Source organism: Hyperoodon ampullatus (assembly GCF_949752795.1).
Source record: "Hyperoodon ampullatus genome assembly, chromosome: 14".
In the NCBI taxonomy this organism is placed as follows: domain Eukaryota; kingdom Metazoa; phylum Chordata; class Mammalia; order Artiodactyla; family Ziphiidae; genus Hyperoodon; species Hyperoodon ampullatus.
Window position 1 is genome coordinate 36,301,888 of NC_136927.1, and position 19,960 is coordinate 36,321,847.

Sequence of the window (19,960 nt, forward strand, 5' to 3'; positions counted from 1 at the left end):
GATACAAACTGCAGAGAGAAAACCAAACCCCAGGTTTTCTGAATCCAAGTTCAGTGTTCTAACCACCATGTCCACCATCTCCCATAGTTACTCAAACATTTAAATTAAATATAATAAAGCAGAAAATTTAAGTGAATTCTGCTTTATTAACACTTTGAAACTGCAGTTCCTGGGAGAGCTTTATTTATCTGAGTTGCTGCAATAATTCTAATTCAAGTTGACAATGTTTACACAAAAATACGAAAATTATCCTTAATGGCATATCTTTAGAAATAAGAGTTCAACACTTGTTTTAAACCTGTGTTGCAGAGTATGAGAAGGATGATCCACTCCTTCAGCTCCTTCTAGAAACTCTATTTCTTCCAACAGTTTGCCCTGCAGTTTTTCCACATCTGTTAGTTGCTCTTGCAAGCTCAGGTATTCATCTAAACTGCTGTCCAGCTTGGGAAGTACAACCAGCATCTCGTCCCTATTCTTAAACCAGTTCACCTGTAAAAAGACATTATTAGGAAGATTCTTATATAGGGCTGACTATGAGATATGATGATGTCTGTCAGAAGGATCATGTTAGAAGGACATTCTGCACATGTTACTCTATTAAATCTCAACAAAGCTGGGGTGTGTGTGTGTGATGGCATCAACCATATTTTTAATAAGATAACTAATGTGGGTCAATTCAAACAGCCATAAATGAAGACTCAATTCCACAATAACATGCAGTTACCAACACGCCACACAAAACAAGATTAGCATCACTGGCTACCACGATATTAAAATCAAGAAGGAGGGAGGCTATCCAAGTGAAGTACACTTAAAATCCTCATTGGTAAACACTTTTCAGTCTATTAAGGAAGGTATAATTTTTTCAAATCATTAACCCACCTCCCATGTGTGAGAGTGATTGTGTCTTTGCATGGGAGCATTTCTTAGTGAAAGATCACAGCAAACTGTGCCTTACTTCGCTGCCATTTCAGTTTTATACACTACAGTCGTATAAAACCAATTTTTAGAAAAAGTTTCACTCTTGGACTTCCCTGGGGGCACAGTGGTTAAGAATCCACCTGCCAATGCAGGGGACACAGGTTCAAGCCCTGGTCCAGGAAGATCCCACATGCCACGGAGCAACTAAGTCCATGCGCCACAACTACTGAGCCTGCGCTCTAGAGCCCACGAGCCACAACTACTGAGCCCATGTGCCACAACTACTGAAGCCCACGTGCCTAGAGCCCGTTCTCTGCAACAACAGAAGCCACTGCAATGAGAAGCCCGTGCACCGCAACGAAGAGTAGCCCTGCTCGCCGCAACTAGAGAAAGCCCGTGCACAGCAACGAAGACCCAATGCAGCCAAAAATTAATTAATTAATTAATTAATTTTTTAAAAAAAGTTTCACTCAAGTTTTTTTGTTTTTTTCTTTCAGTATGCGGGCCTCTCGCTGTTGTGGCCTCTCCCGTTGCGGAGCACAGGCTCCGGACGCGCAGGCTCAGCGGCCATGGCTCACGGGCCCAGCCGCTCCGCGGCATGTGGGATCTTCCCGGACCGGGGCACGAACCCGTGTCCCCTGCATCGGCAGGCGGACTCTCAACCACTGCGCCACCAGGGAAGCCCCACTCAAGTTTTTTATGGACATGTTAACTTTTTTTTTTTTGGACGTGCCACTCAACTTGAGGGATCTTAGTTCCCCGACCAGGGCTGGAACCTAGGCCACGGCAGTGAAAGCGCCGAGTCCTAACCACTGCACTGCCACGGAATTCCCTGGACGTGTTAACTATTTTTTTTTTTTTTTTTTAATTTGGTTGCATCAGGTCTTAGTTGTGGCAGGCGGGCTCCTTAGTTGCGGCATGCATGTGGGATCTAGTTCCCAGACCAGGGGTCGAACCTGGGCCCCCTGCATTGGGAGGGCGGAGCCTTAACCACTGTGCCACCAGGGAAGTCCTGGACACGTTAACTATTAACCAAAAGACGACGATGACTTATTATCATTGGCCTCACCTTAATTTCAGCTACTCTCGAAGAAAAAAGGCTGCGAGTGATCTCTCGTTCCATCTCTCTCTTGCTCTGCTTGCTCTCGGCCTGCTGGCCCCCTCCACCATAGACGGCACCAGCAAACCCGGCCTCACCCCCAGCTGTCCAGTCCACCAGGGGGTCATACACAAAGGCCTCTAGCAGCGTCAGCAGAGTCTCTCTGCCACGCCGCATAATGTGTAGAACCTGTTTTCAGAAGACTTTTAATTAAGTTTTGCCATAAGTTTCCTCATTAAAATGTAGTTTTTCATTCCAAAGGATTTGTTGATTTAAACAGGTACACTAAGAGGTGTAAGAGAAAAAAAAACACATACCTGCTCACATGAAAGCCTAAAAACACCTTCTACTCCAGTTACACCCAGTGCTGTTTCAATGTTCTGTGTCATTCGAAAAGGTACTTTCTCAGGAACTCTAAGGCTTTTACCTTGAAAAGATAAATCATTATATTTTTGTCCTTTCACCAAAATAAATTTGACCCTCATATAAAAAGTCCACTTTAATTTTACCTTTTTCAAAGCAAACATTGTAATCTATGTGAACAACCTCTCCAGTCGTCATATCTATGAGAACATTATCCAGATGTCTATCTCCAAGGCCAATTATATATCCGACCATAGACATGACTGCAGTAGATCTGGCATAAGACTAAAGAAGAGGGGATGGGGGAGCAAGTTAAGCATCATTAGCAAATTTCCTTCCAACATGGACTTGATTCTCTAAAATTTACAAACCTCCATAATCCTACTCCCTTATTTCTAAATAAATAGCTAGCGCTCTGCAGGGACGCTGCACGTGGTCACAGAAACCCTGCACTGAGCAGCAGCATACGACACGGGTTGGTCCTACTTAATCACTATCAGAATGCAGGATTTAAAAAAACAGAACAACTATTCTTCAGCCTCTCTAGTTTTTCCCTTTCTAAAGTTTTTATTCTCCTTTTCATTTCATCCATAATCCCCTCCATTCTGCCTTCATACAGTCATGGCTATGCCTCATAAAAATAAATGTAATATAAGATTCAAATGCAGGTCTCAAACTACCAAGTCTGGAGGGAGGCAGGAGGAGGGTGAACAAGACAAGACAGGAAGCAGGCAAAGAAACAATACTACTGATTATAGTCTAAAACAAAACACATACCTGTGTGACTCTCCACCATTCATCAGGGGTGGTGCAAGATGACCAAAGCTCTTTAGCAAGGAGATTTGGGGGCGTGGCCTCCATTAACTCTTCTAATACTGCCTTCATCACATGAAGAGGCCAATCCCGTCGGGACACATCCAGACTAAGTCCAACTGCTTTCAAAGCAGGACTAATTTTACTATAATAAAGTTCACTAGGACGGGGTACAATTCCAGGATTCTGAGGAGTTTGGTAGGAATCTTGGGCCTTTAAAAAAAATTTTTTTAAGGAAAGATCAACTTTGTTTAAATAAGGATAAAGATTACCTTGAATATAAAGTGGTATTTTAAAAACTGGTTTTTCAGCGGAACTCTCTACTTAGCTAGCTAAATCTCATCCATCAAATAGCCAAGTCGTCTGGACTATGCATCTTTCTTACAAATCGACATATCATTTTCTTAATTTGGTATTACTACTTTATTGAAAACTCTGTCTACTGTTATATTTTCTTGAGGTTCAATTCAAGCTCAACATCCAAGTTACATTCTTCTTTGTAACATATAATTCTGTTTAAAATTTATCACTCATTTACTGCACATATTTCATTCTTCACCAATATGACTTAATCAATGTAAAATTAACAACAGATATTCAGAAACACCTTAGACAAAAATTTAAATAGCCCTTCTCTAATTCCACCTCCAATTCACCTCCTCAGTACCTGTTCTGTAGTCTCCTAGGCCTACCTAAAAAAATTTGAAGCCTTTCAAACTCTTGCTCCTTCCCATACCTACCCTACTTAGATTCATTTTATTTGTCTAGATACTGGAACCTGAAGTTGTGACTGTTTAAAAATTTATCTTCTTATCTGTAGTACTTAGTACTACTCCTGTCATATACACTAAGCACTCAGATACTCAGCTAAAATGAATTCTAAAGAACTGTTCTAAATCATAATAAATTTCACTGGTACAAAATAGGATGCCACAGTGATTAACTCCAAATTTAAAGTTGTGTCTATTCCTTCTTTAACTCTTATAAACTTGGAAAAAACCTCAAGGGCAGTAAGAATAGAAAATATGTCACAGAGAACAGACTAATATATATACTTGTTTATTAACATTCAAATAAAGGCACATATTTTAATTTTAATCAACCTTTTGTGCTTGTAAGGCAGCTTCCCGTTGTTGCCATCGTTTGTAAAGACCAAATAAGGGTGTGGCTCCATCCACCCACTGGATTAGGCCTGATCGAGTTCCTAGTGGTGTTACAGAATAGTGTCGAGCATGGAAACGGGGTGTTTCCTGGCGATTGATTGTAGCAAACATAGTATTTACAATAGACAGAAATTGCATTATTCTCTCATCCAGATGTAAATCCTCCAATCCTATGGAAACAAAATTAAAGTAGCTAGAGTAGGTGACCAGATGGGGTGAAGCGCAATGGGATGGGAATGGGACTGGAAACATACCACTTTTTTGTGTTCCTCTCAATTAGCAAAAGCAGTCAAGAACTGACAGCCAAAGAAGCACAATGAGAGCATTAGAGAACATTCTATTCAGTCACAAGGTATTAGATACTAGCATTATTAGCTGTACCTCAGTTGCCCTGCTTGTATAAGTTCATAAGCAAGAAGAGAGGAAGCAATGGAAAATCATACTACACAGCCTCCAACCACTTCTAACAAAATACAGGATACTCCAGGCTATTGACGACATATAGATACTCACCTAAAACCATCCTAACACACACACGCACGCGCGCGCGCGCGCACACACACACACACACACACACACACACACAGTGTTAATAATCAGACAAATGTTCTTCTTTTAAATCTCACCTTTAAAAAGATAAGGATAGCTCTTCCCATCTGATCCGAGAAAGAGAAGTTTCTTTGGCTTGGTTTTGGTAGGTAAGATTGTGATGGTTCCACCCACACTGTGGATTGTGACAGTGTCTCTGGCTGAGACTTCTCCAGGAAGAGCAATTTCAGTGTTAGTCATGGCAGCCAGCCATGGGCTGATTTCTTCAAGACGCAAGATGTAACTTGCACGTTTCTGTGCTCTCTGTTGCAAACTCAGCATTATCTATATTTAAGATAGGAAAAGTTTACAATACCATTACAACGCTTATTTTCTTCTACATTCAATCTGGCTTAAAGATAAATTTAAAATACAAACACCTCCTGTACAGTTCTTACATTTAATTTGATGTTACATATTTGGGCCATCCTGGGAGGGGAAACACTGGTGTGCTGATATGCTCTAGGTGATTTCTACTTTGTTCAGACCTCTCCCACCTCCTCTGTACAAATATGCAATGAAATCATAGCAGATGGAAAGAAATCACTACTGTGATCACAAAATTCAAGGCTTGTAGCAAATTCCCCACTGTTAAGCTATGTCCAATCAATACCCAAACAAGTCACTTCAGTCCTTGCAACAGAGCAAAAGATATAGCCAGCTATTGGCTGTCAGGTAGACACACCCTTAAGGAAGCCATCTGAAAATGTGGTAACAATTTAGAGCTCTGTCTACTTTAAGTATGCAAAAAAACACACAATCTCTTCTAATAACTCGCAGGAGTGGATCATGTATAGCTGTATCTCTACTTGTAGCTAACTCAATAATCTACACCTGATTTAATGAACACTGGGCTCTGCTTTCATGTGAAAACTTTTAAATCAATCTTTAGCAACATTTGTTCATAAAAGGAAAAAGACAACTGGAAACACCTCAAGTATCCACTGACAGGACAAAGGATAAACTGTGGTACTGTCCCATAATCTATCAATGTTCAGCTGTATATAAAATATGGATGACATTAAAAAAAAAAAAAAAAAAACCTAATGCTGATCCATCAATTATGGAAGTGGTAAACACATGCATGTACATACAATATAATCTCATTTATATGAAGTTCAAAAACAGGAGAAGCTAAACAATATACCATTTAGAAATGTATCAATAAAAACTGTTTTTTTTAAAGTAAGTAATGATTAATTCAAAATTCAGAGCAGTGGTTGTGGAAAGGGAGATATAATTATGGAGGGACATAGGACTTCTAAAATTTTTCTCTGTGACTTATTTCACACACACACACGGGTTTTTTAAAAAGTATTCCCCCTGGGAAGGGGGTGGGGGTGGGGGAAGGACTGGGATCAGCAGATACAAACTAGTATACATAGGATGGATGAACAACAAGGCCCTACCGTATAGCACCGGGAACTATATTCAATATCCTGGGATAAACCATAATGGAAAAGGATATGAAAAAGAATGTAAATCTATATATATAAAAGAGTCACTATGCTGTACATCAGAAAGTAACGCCACATTATAAATCAACTATACTTCAATTTAAAAAAAAAGTATTCTCCCTGTCTCCTCCTCTGGATTTCTTGGTTGACTTACTGAGAAGAACACAAAGAAGCAAGAAACTACTGCTGAAACACGAGAAAACAAGTTTTGCCTAGGCCACACATAATAAACTTCATCCTTCATGTTAGTGCTCGTATCTTGTGCTTCTAAGGCATTTCCCCTGAAGTTAGAGCATTTCCTCTAGTTTCCTCTACTTTGCATTTACTAGTTAAAGTCAGGTGTGTTTTTTGTCTCTACACTGTATCTTTTAATAGTTTTTTCATTACTAAAGTTAAGGAAATCAGTTAAGAGCAATATAGGAAAAGGATAGGGAAAGAAGGGATAAGAAAAAAAGCTACAAGGTAGCTTAAATAGGCTCCCCTGGGCTTCCCTGGTGGCGCAGTGCTTAAGAATCCTCCTGCCAATGCAGGGGACATGGGTTCGAGCCCTGGTCAGGGGAGATCCCACGTGCCGCGGAGCAACTAAGCCCATGTGCCACAACTACTGAGCCTGCGCTCTAAAGCCCGTGAGCCACAACTACTGAGCCCACGTGCCACAACTACTGAAGCCCACGTGCCTAGAGCCCGTGCTCTGCAACAAGAGAAGCCACTGCAATGAGTAGCCCGCGCACCGCAACGAAGACCCAACACAGTCAAAAATAAAATAAGTAAATTTAAAATAAATAAATAAACAGGCTCCCCCAACTAGTGGTGCTATTGCTGAAACAGATGAAAACCAAAGAACATACAGAATTAAGGGGACCAAAACATAAAAGATAAGGATTCTCAAGTATTTAAATACACTAATCATCCCTCAAACAGGCTATGCAGAATTGCTGTCAAAGAATTCCTTATAAAAACTGATGTTGTTACATGTGAATATTGTCTGTTAGAAATACTGAACACCACTCCACCAAGAAAAACTACATAGGTCCAAGATTAAATTTCTTAATCTTTTATGAGAAGAATATAGCAGGCAGTCAGTATTTAGCTCAAGGCCACAGCTCCTTCCCTAATTTCTTACAGTACATTCTTCCCTGGTATAAACCCTCAGTAGATTAAAGTTTGCCACCCTAGGCCCACTCACCCTCAAATTTTTAAAAATGAAGAAAACACCTTTCTCTATATTCTTTACATACAACTGACCACTGGCTGCCTTCCATGGGCTTAGAAAGTTCTCTTGTGTTCAAAGTAAAAAGAGTCCCCTTACTTAAATTTTTCATCTCAGGGAATTTCCTATTTCACTAGCATTCTTGAGATTTTTCTGTACCTCTTTAAATGGAATCCAGCTGCTTCCAGGCTTTGCAGGGTTTGATGGTGTCTTCAGTTTTTCTAGGGCATTTTCTATTGCATCACCGTAGTTATCCTGAAACCACTTTTCATGAGGCGTTTCTGCAGGGGCCGCCGTGATGCTCCTCACATGCTCCAAAGCAAACACAATGGGCTTCATCAAAGCCGTGTGCTTCTCCCGCATGATTGCAATTTTCTCTTCTCTGACCAGAAAGACGTAAAGTGTTCAATACAAACAAGGAACAATTTAATTGTCAAGTGTAAGTAAACAGTATCAACGAATAGTCAAAATAAGGTAATAAAATATTAGCAAAGTAACTGACTAAAAACAGCATTGCAAAAAATCCAGCATATAAAAGAGGCGCCTTCTCTTTTCAACAAGTGGTGCTGGGAAAGCTGGATATCTGCTTACAAAAGAATGAAGCTGAACTCTTACCTTTTACTATATGTCAAAAAATAAGTCAAGATGGATCAAAGACCTTAACATAAAAGCTAAGGCTTTATTTAAAACTCTTAGAAGAAAACAAAAGAAAAAATTGATAAACTGGGCTACATCAAAACTAAAAAATTATGTGCATCAAAAGACTTTTTTTGGACTTCCCTGGTGGCGCAGTGGTTAAGAATCCACCTGCCAATGCAGGGCACACAGGTTCGATCCCTGGTCCAGGAAGATCCCACATGCCACAGAGCAACTAACCCCATGTGCCACAACTACTGAGCCCATGTGCTACAACTATTGAAGCCCACGCTCCGCAACAAGACAAGCCACTGTGATGAGAAGCCCACACACCGCAACAAAGAGTAGCCCCTGCTCTCTGCAACTAGAGAAAGCCCGCATGCAGCAAAGACCCAACAGAGCCAGGAATAAATTTTTTTTTAAAAGATATTTTTTTTCACTCAAGAGAGTGAAAAAGACAATGTATAAAACAGGGGTAAAATATTTGCAAATCATGTATATGATAAGGGATTAATATCCAGAATATTTAGAGAGCCCCTAAAACTCAACAACAATAAAACAACCCAGTTCAAGAATGGGCAAAGGATTCAAATAGACACTTCTCCAAAGGAGATACACAAATGGTCAATAAGCACATGAAAATATGCTCAACAGTATTAGTCATTAGAGGAATGCAAATCAAAGCCACAAGATACCATTTCACACACATTAGGATGTTACTATCAAAAAGACAGAAAATAACAAATGTTGGCAAGGATATGGAGAAACTGGAACCCAGTTTACCAGTTCCTCTACAAGTTAAACATAGAATTACTATCTGACCCAGCAAATCCATTGGCTCACACACAATTAAAAGCAGGGACTCAAATAGATACTTGTAAAGCAATGCTAATAGAAGCATTGTTTACAATAGCCAAAAGACAAGAGCAACTCAAGTGTCCATTGACAGATGAGTGCATAAATAAAACATGGTATATCCATACGACGGAATGCTATTTAGCAATAAAAAGGAAGGAAATTCTGATACATGCTACAACATGGAATGAACCTTCAAAACATTATAAGTGAAATAAACCAGACACAAAAGGACAAATACTGTATGATACCAGTCACACGAGGTACTCAGAATAGTCAAATTCATAAAGACAGAAAGCAAAATAGTGGTAACCAGGGGCTGGGGATAGGGGAGAAGGGAAGTACTATTAAATGGGTACGGAGCTGTTTGGGATGATGGATAAGTTCTGGAACTGGACATAACACTGTGAATGTACTTACTGCAACTGAATCGTACACTTAAAATTAGTTAAAATGGCAAACTTTATACGTATTTTACATTAAAAAAAAAGAGGCAGCTATGTTTTTGGAGTGTAAGTATATGAAAACATACTTGCGTAAGGTATTGTTGTTCTGGACTCTCTTCACCTCATCTTCCAGCTGCTGAATTCGTCTCAGGACATACATGTGTTGCTGTAACAGAACTCCCAACCAGAGCTCATCCCAGAGAACAGTGACCCTGCGCAGCTCAGCCACGAGCATCTGAACCTGCACACACGGCACATTCAAATATGCTCATCTACAAATCTACACACAGCACAGTTCTGCAAACACTGGATATTGCAAGTGAAATGTGTGCATCTTGTTCATTAACCAATTAGAGAAACTTGATCAGTGATTCTATCAGTAAAGATTTATAAAACCAATTTTGGTTATTTTAAAAGCTTTACTCTTTGAATAATATTTCTGTAACAGTTTTATGGGTTTAGTTTTTAGGTGAGTTTTTTGGGGGGTTTTTTTGGGTGGGTGGTTACAATAAAAATTTATTTTAAAACATATGAGTTGGGTTTTTTGTACCTGTAACACCATAGTTGGGTTTGCAGATGACAGTTTATCTACAATTTTGCTGTAGCAATCCTGCATCATGGCTTGGTCTTCATTCAATCCACTTTTAGGCTCATCCTTATTGCTATCTTGAGAAGCAGGAGGACTTCCTCCCTCACATTCAGAAACCAGCAATTCTTCTCCTTGAATATTGCCAAGTAAAGTTGGAATTGCAGAGGAAAATTTATTTCCTAAAGTGAAATGGGAGAATAAGGTATAATTTGGATACTTCTCCATGTGCATATGTTGAGTTAGGGAAAACATCAATAATGTATTTGATCCCAGAGCACTCATTTAACTAATTTTGCCTTCTGTGCACTAAGCTGAACAAAGATCATGGATATTTTGCCTTTTTACAAGTTCAGCTTCTATATTTATTAATATTATAAGCTAATAAAAGATAAATGGGGGGGCTTCCCTGGTGGCGCAGTGGTTGAGAGTCTGCCTGCCAACGCAGGGGACACGGGTTCGTGCCCCGGTCTGGGAAGATCCCACATGCCAGGGAGCGGCTGGGCCCGTGAGCCATGGCCGCTGAGCCTGCGCGTCTGGAGCCTGTGCTCCGCAACGGGAGAGGCCACAGCAGTGAGAGGCCCGCATACCGAAAAAAAAAAAAAAAAACCGATAAATGGGGGAAAATATAATAAATGAGTCTCAACAAATAAAGTGTTCCCCCAGCCAGAGTCCAGAACTTATTTTCAATCCTTGTCTGCCAGCTAATTCAGCTCGGTGAACCTGAGATTCCTCGAAGCCTTGGTGGGTTACTGTGAGACTGAAGATATCGTGTAAAGCACACATCCTACTGCCAGACATGGTAGTTACTCACTCAATAAATGGTGTTATTACTGTTACTATTATTACTATGGAAAAATTACAAACTATCAACTCTGGAACTTTGCTCAAAAAATTTTACCTAACAAACGTTGTTTGCAAACTCATTTATACTTAAAGTAGCAGTATTTTAAAATTCCTTACCTGAAGCCTGTGATTCACTACTAAGTGATATGGTGCCCACTATTGCAGGATACAATATGAGATGTGGGGAATCTTGAGCCACACGGCAGAGAAGGTTACAAATACTTTGGCGCACATACACTTCAGGGTGGTTTAAGCGTGAGAAAAGTTGTGGAATAATTCCTTCAGGATAAGAAAGAAAAATACTTTAAAGTTATTAAAAACAGTCAACATGGTGGAGGCAAAAGGATAAAACTTGATATATGTCAGCATTAGTTCTAAGAACCTCAAATTTCTCCCTGTGATAGCAAAGAACCATACACAATAGTTCTTGATTTGCAAGTTTAGTTAGGGTACAGAGCTATAATCAAAATCCTAAGCAATTCAAAAATGTTATAGAGAAATATATTTTCGTGAGTGCCTGTAAAAGAAGGCAGAAACAGACAATTTTTTCAAAGGGTATATGAAAGTTTTTGAAACTTATTCTTACCACTCTCTCCAAAATTCCTTTTGTATATAAAAAGCTTCCGCCTCTCAGCCTTCCATTTCTCTGAAAGGTGGGAGGGAAGTGGTATAACAAGCAGTCCAGAGTGTCCTATGAACTAATATAGCTATTTCATAACACACTCAAATAGTAAACATAGAGGAACTTTTTTTTTTTTGCCACACCACTCAGTATGTGTGATCTTAGTTCCCTGACCAGAGATTGAACCCATGCCCCTCTGCAGTGGAAGCGCAGAGGCTTAACCACTGGACCTCCAGGGAAGTCCAAGGAACTATTATTTTTCAACAGTCTTATTATATTCTACCCAGAAATAATTTTTCCTGAAACATTTTATTTATTTAGACTATCACCTCTCCATGGCGCAGTAGGCGTTGTTTCCAAGCCATGTTCCAGATACTGCCTAAGCTCTCCAGCATGCTTCACAAGCAATCTGAGCAATCGCAACGTGGCCATCACAATCACGTCATCCGTGCTCTGCTCTGCTCTGTGACTTAAATGTAGCCGAGGGTCATCTTCATCTAAAGGAATCTAAGGATGAAAAAACAAAAGGAAAAAATAAGACAATTCCGAATGCTGTTTCCATCTACTAGAAAAGAAATTTCAAATTAACTTTCCTAATAGAACACTGTGCTACCTACCTGACCAGCATTGAGTTTAAGGAAAGTAAAATATGCACTGCAAGATAGTTTGTACAGGCTGAAGATTCTATCTACAACTTTCCTCCACACTTTAATAACTCCTTCTGTTGCACTTTCATCAAGTTCTGAAAGCCATGGGCAGCTTGATATTAACTGACGCCAGATAACATCAACCATGTCATCTTCCTCATTATCTTCACTTTCTGTTATCTGAAGTGTCATATCTTCATCCTGAAGAAAACAGGGCAAAAAAAATTGCTATTTTGGGGCACAAATTAAAAAAGGGAGAAAGGTACGTGATTTTCCTAACATATGCAAGCATTTTATCATTTATGAAAGACCAAAATACTCCACATTTAGTGTTATACATATTAAATCAATGTTACTATGCTTCTCTTTATGATATATTCACTAATGTAGCTAATGATGAAGGATATAAGCATTTAGCAAAGATCAAAGATTTTGATTTGGGGAATTTAAATGCTTCAGAGTGTTACAATATAATACTCTGCCTGCAGAGAATTACCTTACTCTCTCTACAGTACTGCACATGTACTTAACACCAGCTTTGACAGACACTGATATATGCTGAAGTCTAGAGCAAGAACTAAGTCAACACAGTTTTATCTCAGCAAATAAAATGCAAACTTCTAAAGTCTACAACTAAATACTCAATAGTTGTAACATTCTAGAATTCATAGAACTTTGAGAGGGGAGGGAGTAAATGCTACAGACCATCTAGTCTGCTGGTTTTCAGCTATGGCTGTATATTTAGAATCACCTAGTAAAACGTCAATAAACCCTCCCATCTCCAACACATACACAAACGTTCCATCCAGAATATGTGGAGAAGGGCTTAGACACTGGCATATTTTAAAAGCTTCCAAGCCAGTATTAAGAATTTCTGATCAGAAGAGCAATTAAAAAAGAAATCTACAGAAAACAAACTTCGCCTTTTTAAACAGGACCCTAAGGAAATGACTTGATTTCTCAAGAAATCACATTCTTCTTATTAGAAAAATACTTTAACTCACTTTCCTCTTATCAAAGTTTCATTTGAAACAAAACATTTAATCGAGTATATGTGATTTAGAACAGTGAACTTGACTCTATTTCCCCCAAACACTGTATCATGTTTTCCTTGCCTGAATGCCCGCTGGCCGACAAACAGCCTGACCAAGAATACCATATATTCTCTCTTTTTCTTCTTCGGTGATAGTGTCTGGGAGCAGATTCTGAACTTCAGATTTTTCTCTAGGCAGCAGACGAACACCTTCTCCCTGACTATAAAAATAAAACAAATCATCAGTATTTCAGCAACCTAAACTTCTCCATGTCAGCAGAGATTTTAAATCTCTAGTTTGTGGGCTTCCCTGGTGGCACACTGGTTAAGAATCCGCCTGCCAATGCAGCGGACATGGGTTCGATCCCTGGTCCAGGAAGACCCCACATGCCGCAGAGCAACTAAGCCCGTGTGCCACAACTACTGAGCCTGCACTCTAGAGCCCACGAGCCACAACTACTAAGCCCATGTGCCACAATTACTGAAGCCCACGCCTAAAGCCCGTGCTCCACAACAAGAGAAGCCACTGCAATGAGAAGCCCGCTCACCGCAACTAGAGAAAGCCCACGCGCAGCAACGAAGACCCAATGCAGCCAAAAGTAAATAAATAAAATAAATTTATAAAAAAAATCTCTATTTTGCAATGCATTAAATAAATTACACATTTTAACATACATACCTAGCATTGTCAACCACCTTTCTGCCCCACCTGTAAGCCCAACTAGCCAATGCTGCCCAAGATTTGGCTACTTCAGGAGCCTGTACTGAAGATAGGTGATACAACTGTCCCAAAATGAAGTCGGGTTCTCCAACTCCAATATGTACTGCCATAGTGGAGAAAAAAATAACAATGTCACATTCATAAATTTCTAATGGCATTCCCATTAACATTTTAGGATTTTACTATCTGCAAATAAGTTCTATAATATTATATAGTACATAATTTGATAAAGCACACATTTGTATTATGCTTTTCTAAAGGGCTAATATGTTGAAATGAATCACTCAGCTTCCCAAGTAAGCTTAAATTATCACCCTGTAAAACACATCTATGTCTTTCATGATACTGAACTTTACGAACAGTTCAGGTGTCAGATGTGTTCTAGAATGTCTTATATTTTGGATTTGACTGGCCATTTCCTCACAATTAGATCCAGCTTAAACATTCTGGCAAAAATAATAGATAGGTGATGAGTATACAATTTCATTCAAACAAAGATTCATGAGGTAAATATCTTTATTTCCAGTTTAGAAGTGAAGAAATCTCCTCCTATAGTGCCACTTGCCAATATGAAGATTTATAATGATCACAAGACATATCCCTTGTGAATAAAGACCCCTATAGTACATAGATTAGAATTACTTAGTAAGACCAATGTAAGTAACTACAATTCTAGGCTTCACAACAACAAAATGAACGACATGAACAAAATTCTCATGTTTCAGCAAAAAGGTTAGTTATCTCCCCATCTGTAAAACCTGGACAATCGTGCCTGCCGTAACAGGCACTCAAACACTGAATGAATTAACTATCCTATTTGTCGAGTACCCTTCTGTTACTAGCACTAGTGTCAGGATGTGAAACTTGAACCTTTCTGTAGTTTCTGTGCTCCACCAGTCAACGGGACCAGAGGCCACTATTCTGTATCTTTGTTGTTCCTCCTAGCATGAGGTAGAATTTTAGATATCACAGGCAGGACCTTACTGCCAGGAAAAACATCAAGGTCCATAATAGCACCATGAACTGGGGAGGTGGGGAGTACAGCCTGGGAGGCGGAGTTCAGTGACTTCCACAGTGGCATCAGATGCTAAATAAATGTGCTTTAGTCACTTCTGGGCAATATAATATACTAAATTTCCACAGAAACAGTTTCTGTGGCCAATTATAGCCAGCCTAACACTGCAAACTTTAAAGTAGGGGGAAATAACTTCTAAAATTAATATTTTAAAGCTAATCAAACAAATCCTACCTGTAGATTCGCTCTCGATCCGAGGATACTCTTCTTCCATTGTATTAACAGACGGTAGTTCAATTAGAGTGAGTATGTTTTTAGATAAAGTAGAAAGACCTGTAAAGTTCTGCTGCTGCTGAGCTCTGTAAACCTGTTTCAGCTGCCCTGAAATTTCCTTCCATTCTGCCTGGATCCATTTAGCCAATGTCAGAATTGACTTGGCAACAGCATGTTCAGCCTTGGCAGACTTGCAGAAAGATATGGCGCAGGAACTCAACATCTCCATTGCGTGTGTTGACTGGCCTATAAAAAATCAAAACACCAGCCCTTAGAAGCCTTAGAAGCAAACAAATGACATTCTTTCAGGATAAAGTAATATTGTAAATTCAGTGATAATCAATGAGCTCTGGAAACATTTCCTACTTTAATAAACAATAACAAAATTACCTCTTTTAAAAGCACCAAATTGCAGAGGTAAGTCAATTACACATAACTTACTCTTCAGGACCCAAATTTTCTGCAACAGTTGAGAAAAATCAACTTTTCTATTATTGCCTTACACCATACACTGTAACATTCACACACATGATTTTTATTATAGTCTTGTATTAATCATAATTCATTTTACTAACCTGCTGTATATAGCAATTTGGTTTTTTCAATGTCAAGTTCAGGCCCCCATTTTTCATCCATTTGACCTTGAGTTGATAGTTTTTTAAAATGCTGGACCAAATCCTGCGCAGTGGTGGTCTTTCCCAGCTGAACCTCACTACACTGTGCCAGCAGTCTTGTTGCAAGTGACACATTCCCCCGTTTTCTAGCAAATTTTGCTGCTGTTAGACCTAATTCCATGAGATGGCTTCTAATTGGAATTGTTTGTTCTGGAGAGAAGAAAATGTTTTATTAGTCCTTGCCTGGTCTAATCCCAGATTGCACAGAAACATGACCAAAAAATGTCTTCCCCAACTATTCCCTTCCCCACTACCTCCCTAAATAAAGATAATTCGTTTTTCATCATCTTTAAATCCCTAACAGCTAGCATAGTGCTTGGCATACAATAAACAATAAATGTTTGTTAAAATAAATGTATACAACGGAGTAGACAAAAGTAAAAATCGTTCAGTATAAGAAATTTAACTTTTGGGCTTCCCTGGTGGCACAGTGGTTGAGAGTCTGCCTGCCGATGCAGGGGACACGGGTTTGTGCCCGGGTCCGGGAGGATCCCGCATGCCGCGGAGCGGCTGGGCCCGTGAGCCATGGCCGCTGAGCCTGCGCGTCCGGAGCCTGTGCTCCGCAACGGGAGAGGCCACAGCAGTGAGAGGCCCGCATACCGCAAAAAAAAAAAAAAGAAATTTAACTTTTTAGCTTCTGAATCATTTTAGTAAAGAGCCTAAGCCAAAGGGTGGGGAATGAGGGTAAGGCTAGACCATCCCCCCTTCTTGAGTAAGTACCCTCTGCCCTTCTACCATGCCATTCTCTCCTGGTTTACTCCTACCTTTCTGAAGAATCTTTCTCAGTCTCCTCGTCCACTACCCATCCACTATAATTGGTGTTCCTCGGGGTCAGTCCTAGGCTCTCTACTCTACTCTGCATACTCTCCCTGGACAATATCATCTGCTCCTGTGGCTTCCATTACCATACAAACGCTGATGACTCTTGAATCTTTATCTCTAGCCCAGACCTGACATCTGAGTCCCACCTGCCTACCAGTCACCTATACTCTGGCATTTCAAAGGCACTTTAACCTGTGTTACATGGAATCCATTTTCCACCTCCCTCCAAACCTACTTCCTTCTCTGTCTTCTCTTTCTCAGGTAAAGGCACATGATCAATTTGGCTACCTGAGCAGGTGCCTGGCAGTCATCTTAGCCTTTACTTTCAATCCTCATATCACATCTGCTTTTTTCTGTCCCTACTGCTACTACCTTGGTTACCTTTAGCAGGGACTTCAGCCTAACTGGTCCCTCTGCCCCCAGCCTTACCCTCTTCTAATTCATTCTCCAATCTGCAACTGAACTGATCTTACACAAAGGTAAATCTGAACACTTAACTTCCCTTTCAGGCCTACCCACTGTCCTTCCGATAAAGCCCCAACTCCGAAATTTGGCTTATGAGGCACTGATGCTTACACTGCATTCTAATCTCAATCTCATCCAGCTTCATCTCTTCCCATTCTCCCTTAGGCGAGAATTGAGAATTGAGTCATCTAAGAATCTTTTACTACTGCTGCTGGACTTCACACATGATATTTTCTCTAACTAAATCAGTCTGCCTTCTTTCTCATCTCTACCCCCCCACCTTGGTCTCAGCTTAAATGTTACTTCCTCCCCAAGTCCTTTTCTGATTCCTAGGATTAAATCGGTGTCCTTGTTGTGCTATTTTAAGCACCATGCATGTGCACTTCCATTTAGCACACCATATTACTGCTCCCTGCTTGATGACAATTTTCCCTGCTAGACTCCAGAATCCCTTTGGTCCTAGGAATGCAGAAAAAAGGCTTGTCTTGTTCACCATTACATCCCAACTTACAGCACAGTACCTGGCACAAAGCACATATTTTGATAAACAGTTGCTGAATAAAGAAAGAAAAGTAAGGAGGAGTGAAGTTCTGTCTCCAAATGTAACTACTGAGTTACTGACTTTTTCTTCTCAGTTTTAAAACTTATTCAATATGGGAAGGATGGGAAAGGAGATGATATTTGTACTCCTATTATATGCCATGTTCTGTGCTAGGGCTTTTATATACCTTGTCTCATTTCCTATAATCCTTACAAGAATCTCATGAGTGGGGCAACCCCCATAACTGAAAAGCAAAGTGACTCAGAAGTTTAATGACTTGCCCTAAGGTCCCTCGATTTGCAAGTGTTGGGCTAAAGATCCAAACCCAGGTCTATCTGGCACTGAGGGTCCAAGTGAGTCACAGTTGCCAGTAATCACCCTGCACTACAAGTCCATATCCCAGCATTGGCTTACTTAAAATTTAATACTCAAATTTACTCGGTAACCCTAGTGACCACATTTTTGACTAATTCTACAGAATTCTGGCAACTTTTCTGCATTAGAGTGAAAAGGAAATTGCTAACATCCCTTTAACATGACATTTCTTTCTTAAAAATGAGACCTATGAATATTGATACAAATACTAATTCTCTAACTATTCAATTGAAGCATTTAAAACATTCACGGTACATTGTATCTGACAAAGAATTTGAATCCAGAATATTTAAGTCGTATGACTTCATTAAAAATGGGTAAGAGTTGAACACTTATAAAATAAGATATACAATGGCCACTATTCAAATGAAAAGATGCTCAATATCATTAATCGTCAGGAAAATACAAATAAAACCACAATGAGATACTATTATACATTCACTCCAGTGACTAAAATTAAAGAACCACTATAGCAAGTATGTAGATGTCAGAAGGAGTGTAAAATGTACAATCACTTTATAAGAAACTGCCGAACTATTTCAAAAGTCAAACCATATGACCCAACAATTCCAATCCTAGGCATTTACTTAAGAGAAAGGCAAATATATATCCACCCAAAGACCTGTACATGAATTTCACAGCAGCTTTAGACATAATAGCCCAAACTTGAAAACAACTCAAATATCCATCAAAGGATCAACAGATAAACAAATTGTGGTATATTCATACAATGTATATTCATACAATGTATATTCATACAAATGGATACTACTCAACTATAGGAAGGATGGCACTACTGACACATGGAACACAGGGAACCTTAAAAAATAAAATGCTGAGCAAGAGAAGCTAGACACAGAGCATACTGTACCATTTATTAAAAAAACGTTAGTAAAGACGAGTCTAATCTATAGTGATTGGAAGCAAATCAGCAGTTGCCCAAGACAGGACAGATGGGAGAAATGACTGGCAAGAAGCATGAGGAAACCTTTGGGGGTGAGATAAGTATGCTGTATCTTGATTGTATTGGTGGCTACACAGGTGAAGAAATGTCAAAATCATGAACTATACACTCAAAATGTGTAATTATATCTCAACAAAGCCATTTTTTAAAAAAAGCTAATTACCTTTTATTTTCTCCAACAAATGACTCTGGTACATGGTATATCTTAATGCCTGCATCCACGGCCTGACATCATGCTGTTTACATGAACGCAAAGCTTCACTGAAGAGTGGGATAAGACAGTCCTGCCAGAGAAAAACCAAAACTACTTAATGTAAACAGGCTCCTTACATGACCCCACAGGTCAGCTACTTCAGATCTACTCCAGATTTATCTATTAAACGCTCCCCTTTCTTCACTGTATCTTCTAATCACAAGAGAAAACAACACGCTAAGGAGAAAAACCTTTGTTTTGCCAAAAGAAAAAACTTTTTTCAGAATATTAAGTCCAATTTATCACTGTACTTATCAATAAAGCAGTCACATTTTTATAAAAAAAATAAACAGCTCATTTACTATAAAGTAGAAGCTAAGTTACAGAAAAACATAAAACTACTGCTTCAAAAACAGATTCTCAAAGATTATTTCCCTTGGGAAGGGCCCATCTTTGGTTAAACTTTACCCTATTTGGAAGGAGGAGGCACAGTCTCTTTTCAGTCAAATCTGAAATTTATATAATCTGGTATACATTTACGTAAACAACTCCTCTTCCAAAAAAAGGGAGGGAGGGAGGGAGGGAGAAAAAAACCTAAGCAACTAGCCATCCTTGAGATCGTACATCTTAGG

At 39.5% G+C, this 19,960-nt stretch overlaps 1 protein-coding gene across 1 annotated transcript in view; it reads right to left on the reverse strand.

The window, feature by feature from the left end:
- SMG1 (SMG1 nonsense mediated mRNA decay associated PI3K related kinase) overlaps window positions 1-19,960 on the reverse strand; it is a gene marked incomplete at both ends in the record, with an annotated part of 90,982 nt that overhangs the window by 17,195 nt on the left and 53,827 nt on the right. The window contains 18 exons of the mRNA XM_079719900.1: window positions 299-489; window positions 1,991-2,209; window positions 2,338-2,447; window positions 2,530-2,668; window positions 3,161-3,409; window positions 4,300-4,529; window positions 4,986-5,232; window positions 7,774-7,996; window positions 9,638-9,792; window positions 10,102-10,319; window positions 11,101-11,262; window positions 11,935-12,112; window positions 12,223-12,453; window positions 13,368-13,506; window positions 13,965-14,109; window positions 15,256-15,540; window positions 15,870-16,118; window positions 19,299-19,419. Coding sequence (XP_079576026.1) covers window positions 299-489; window positions 1,991-2,209; window positions 2,338-2,447; window positions 2,530-2,668; window positions 3,161-3,409; window positions 4,300-4,529; window positions 4,986-5,232; window positions 7,774-7,996; window positions 9,638-9,792; window positions 10,102-10,319; window positions 11,101-11,262; window positions 11,935-12,112; window positions 12,223-12,453; window positions 13,368-13,506; window positions 13,965-14,109; window positions 15,256-15,540; window positions 15,870-16,118; window positions 19,299-19,419 — 3,491 coding nt within the window. The remainder of the gene's footprint in view (window positions 1-298; window positions 490-1,990; window positions 2,210-2,337; window positions 2,448-2,529; window positions 2,669-3,160; window positions 3,410-4,299; window positions 4,530-4,985; window positions 5,233-7,773; window positions 7,997-9,637; window positions 9,793-10,101; window positions 10,320-11,100; window positions 11,263-11,934; window positions 12,113-12,222; window positions 12,454-13,367; window positions 13,507-13,964; window positions 14,110-15,255; window positions 15,541-15,869; window positions 16,119-19,298; window positions 19,420-19,960) is intronic.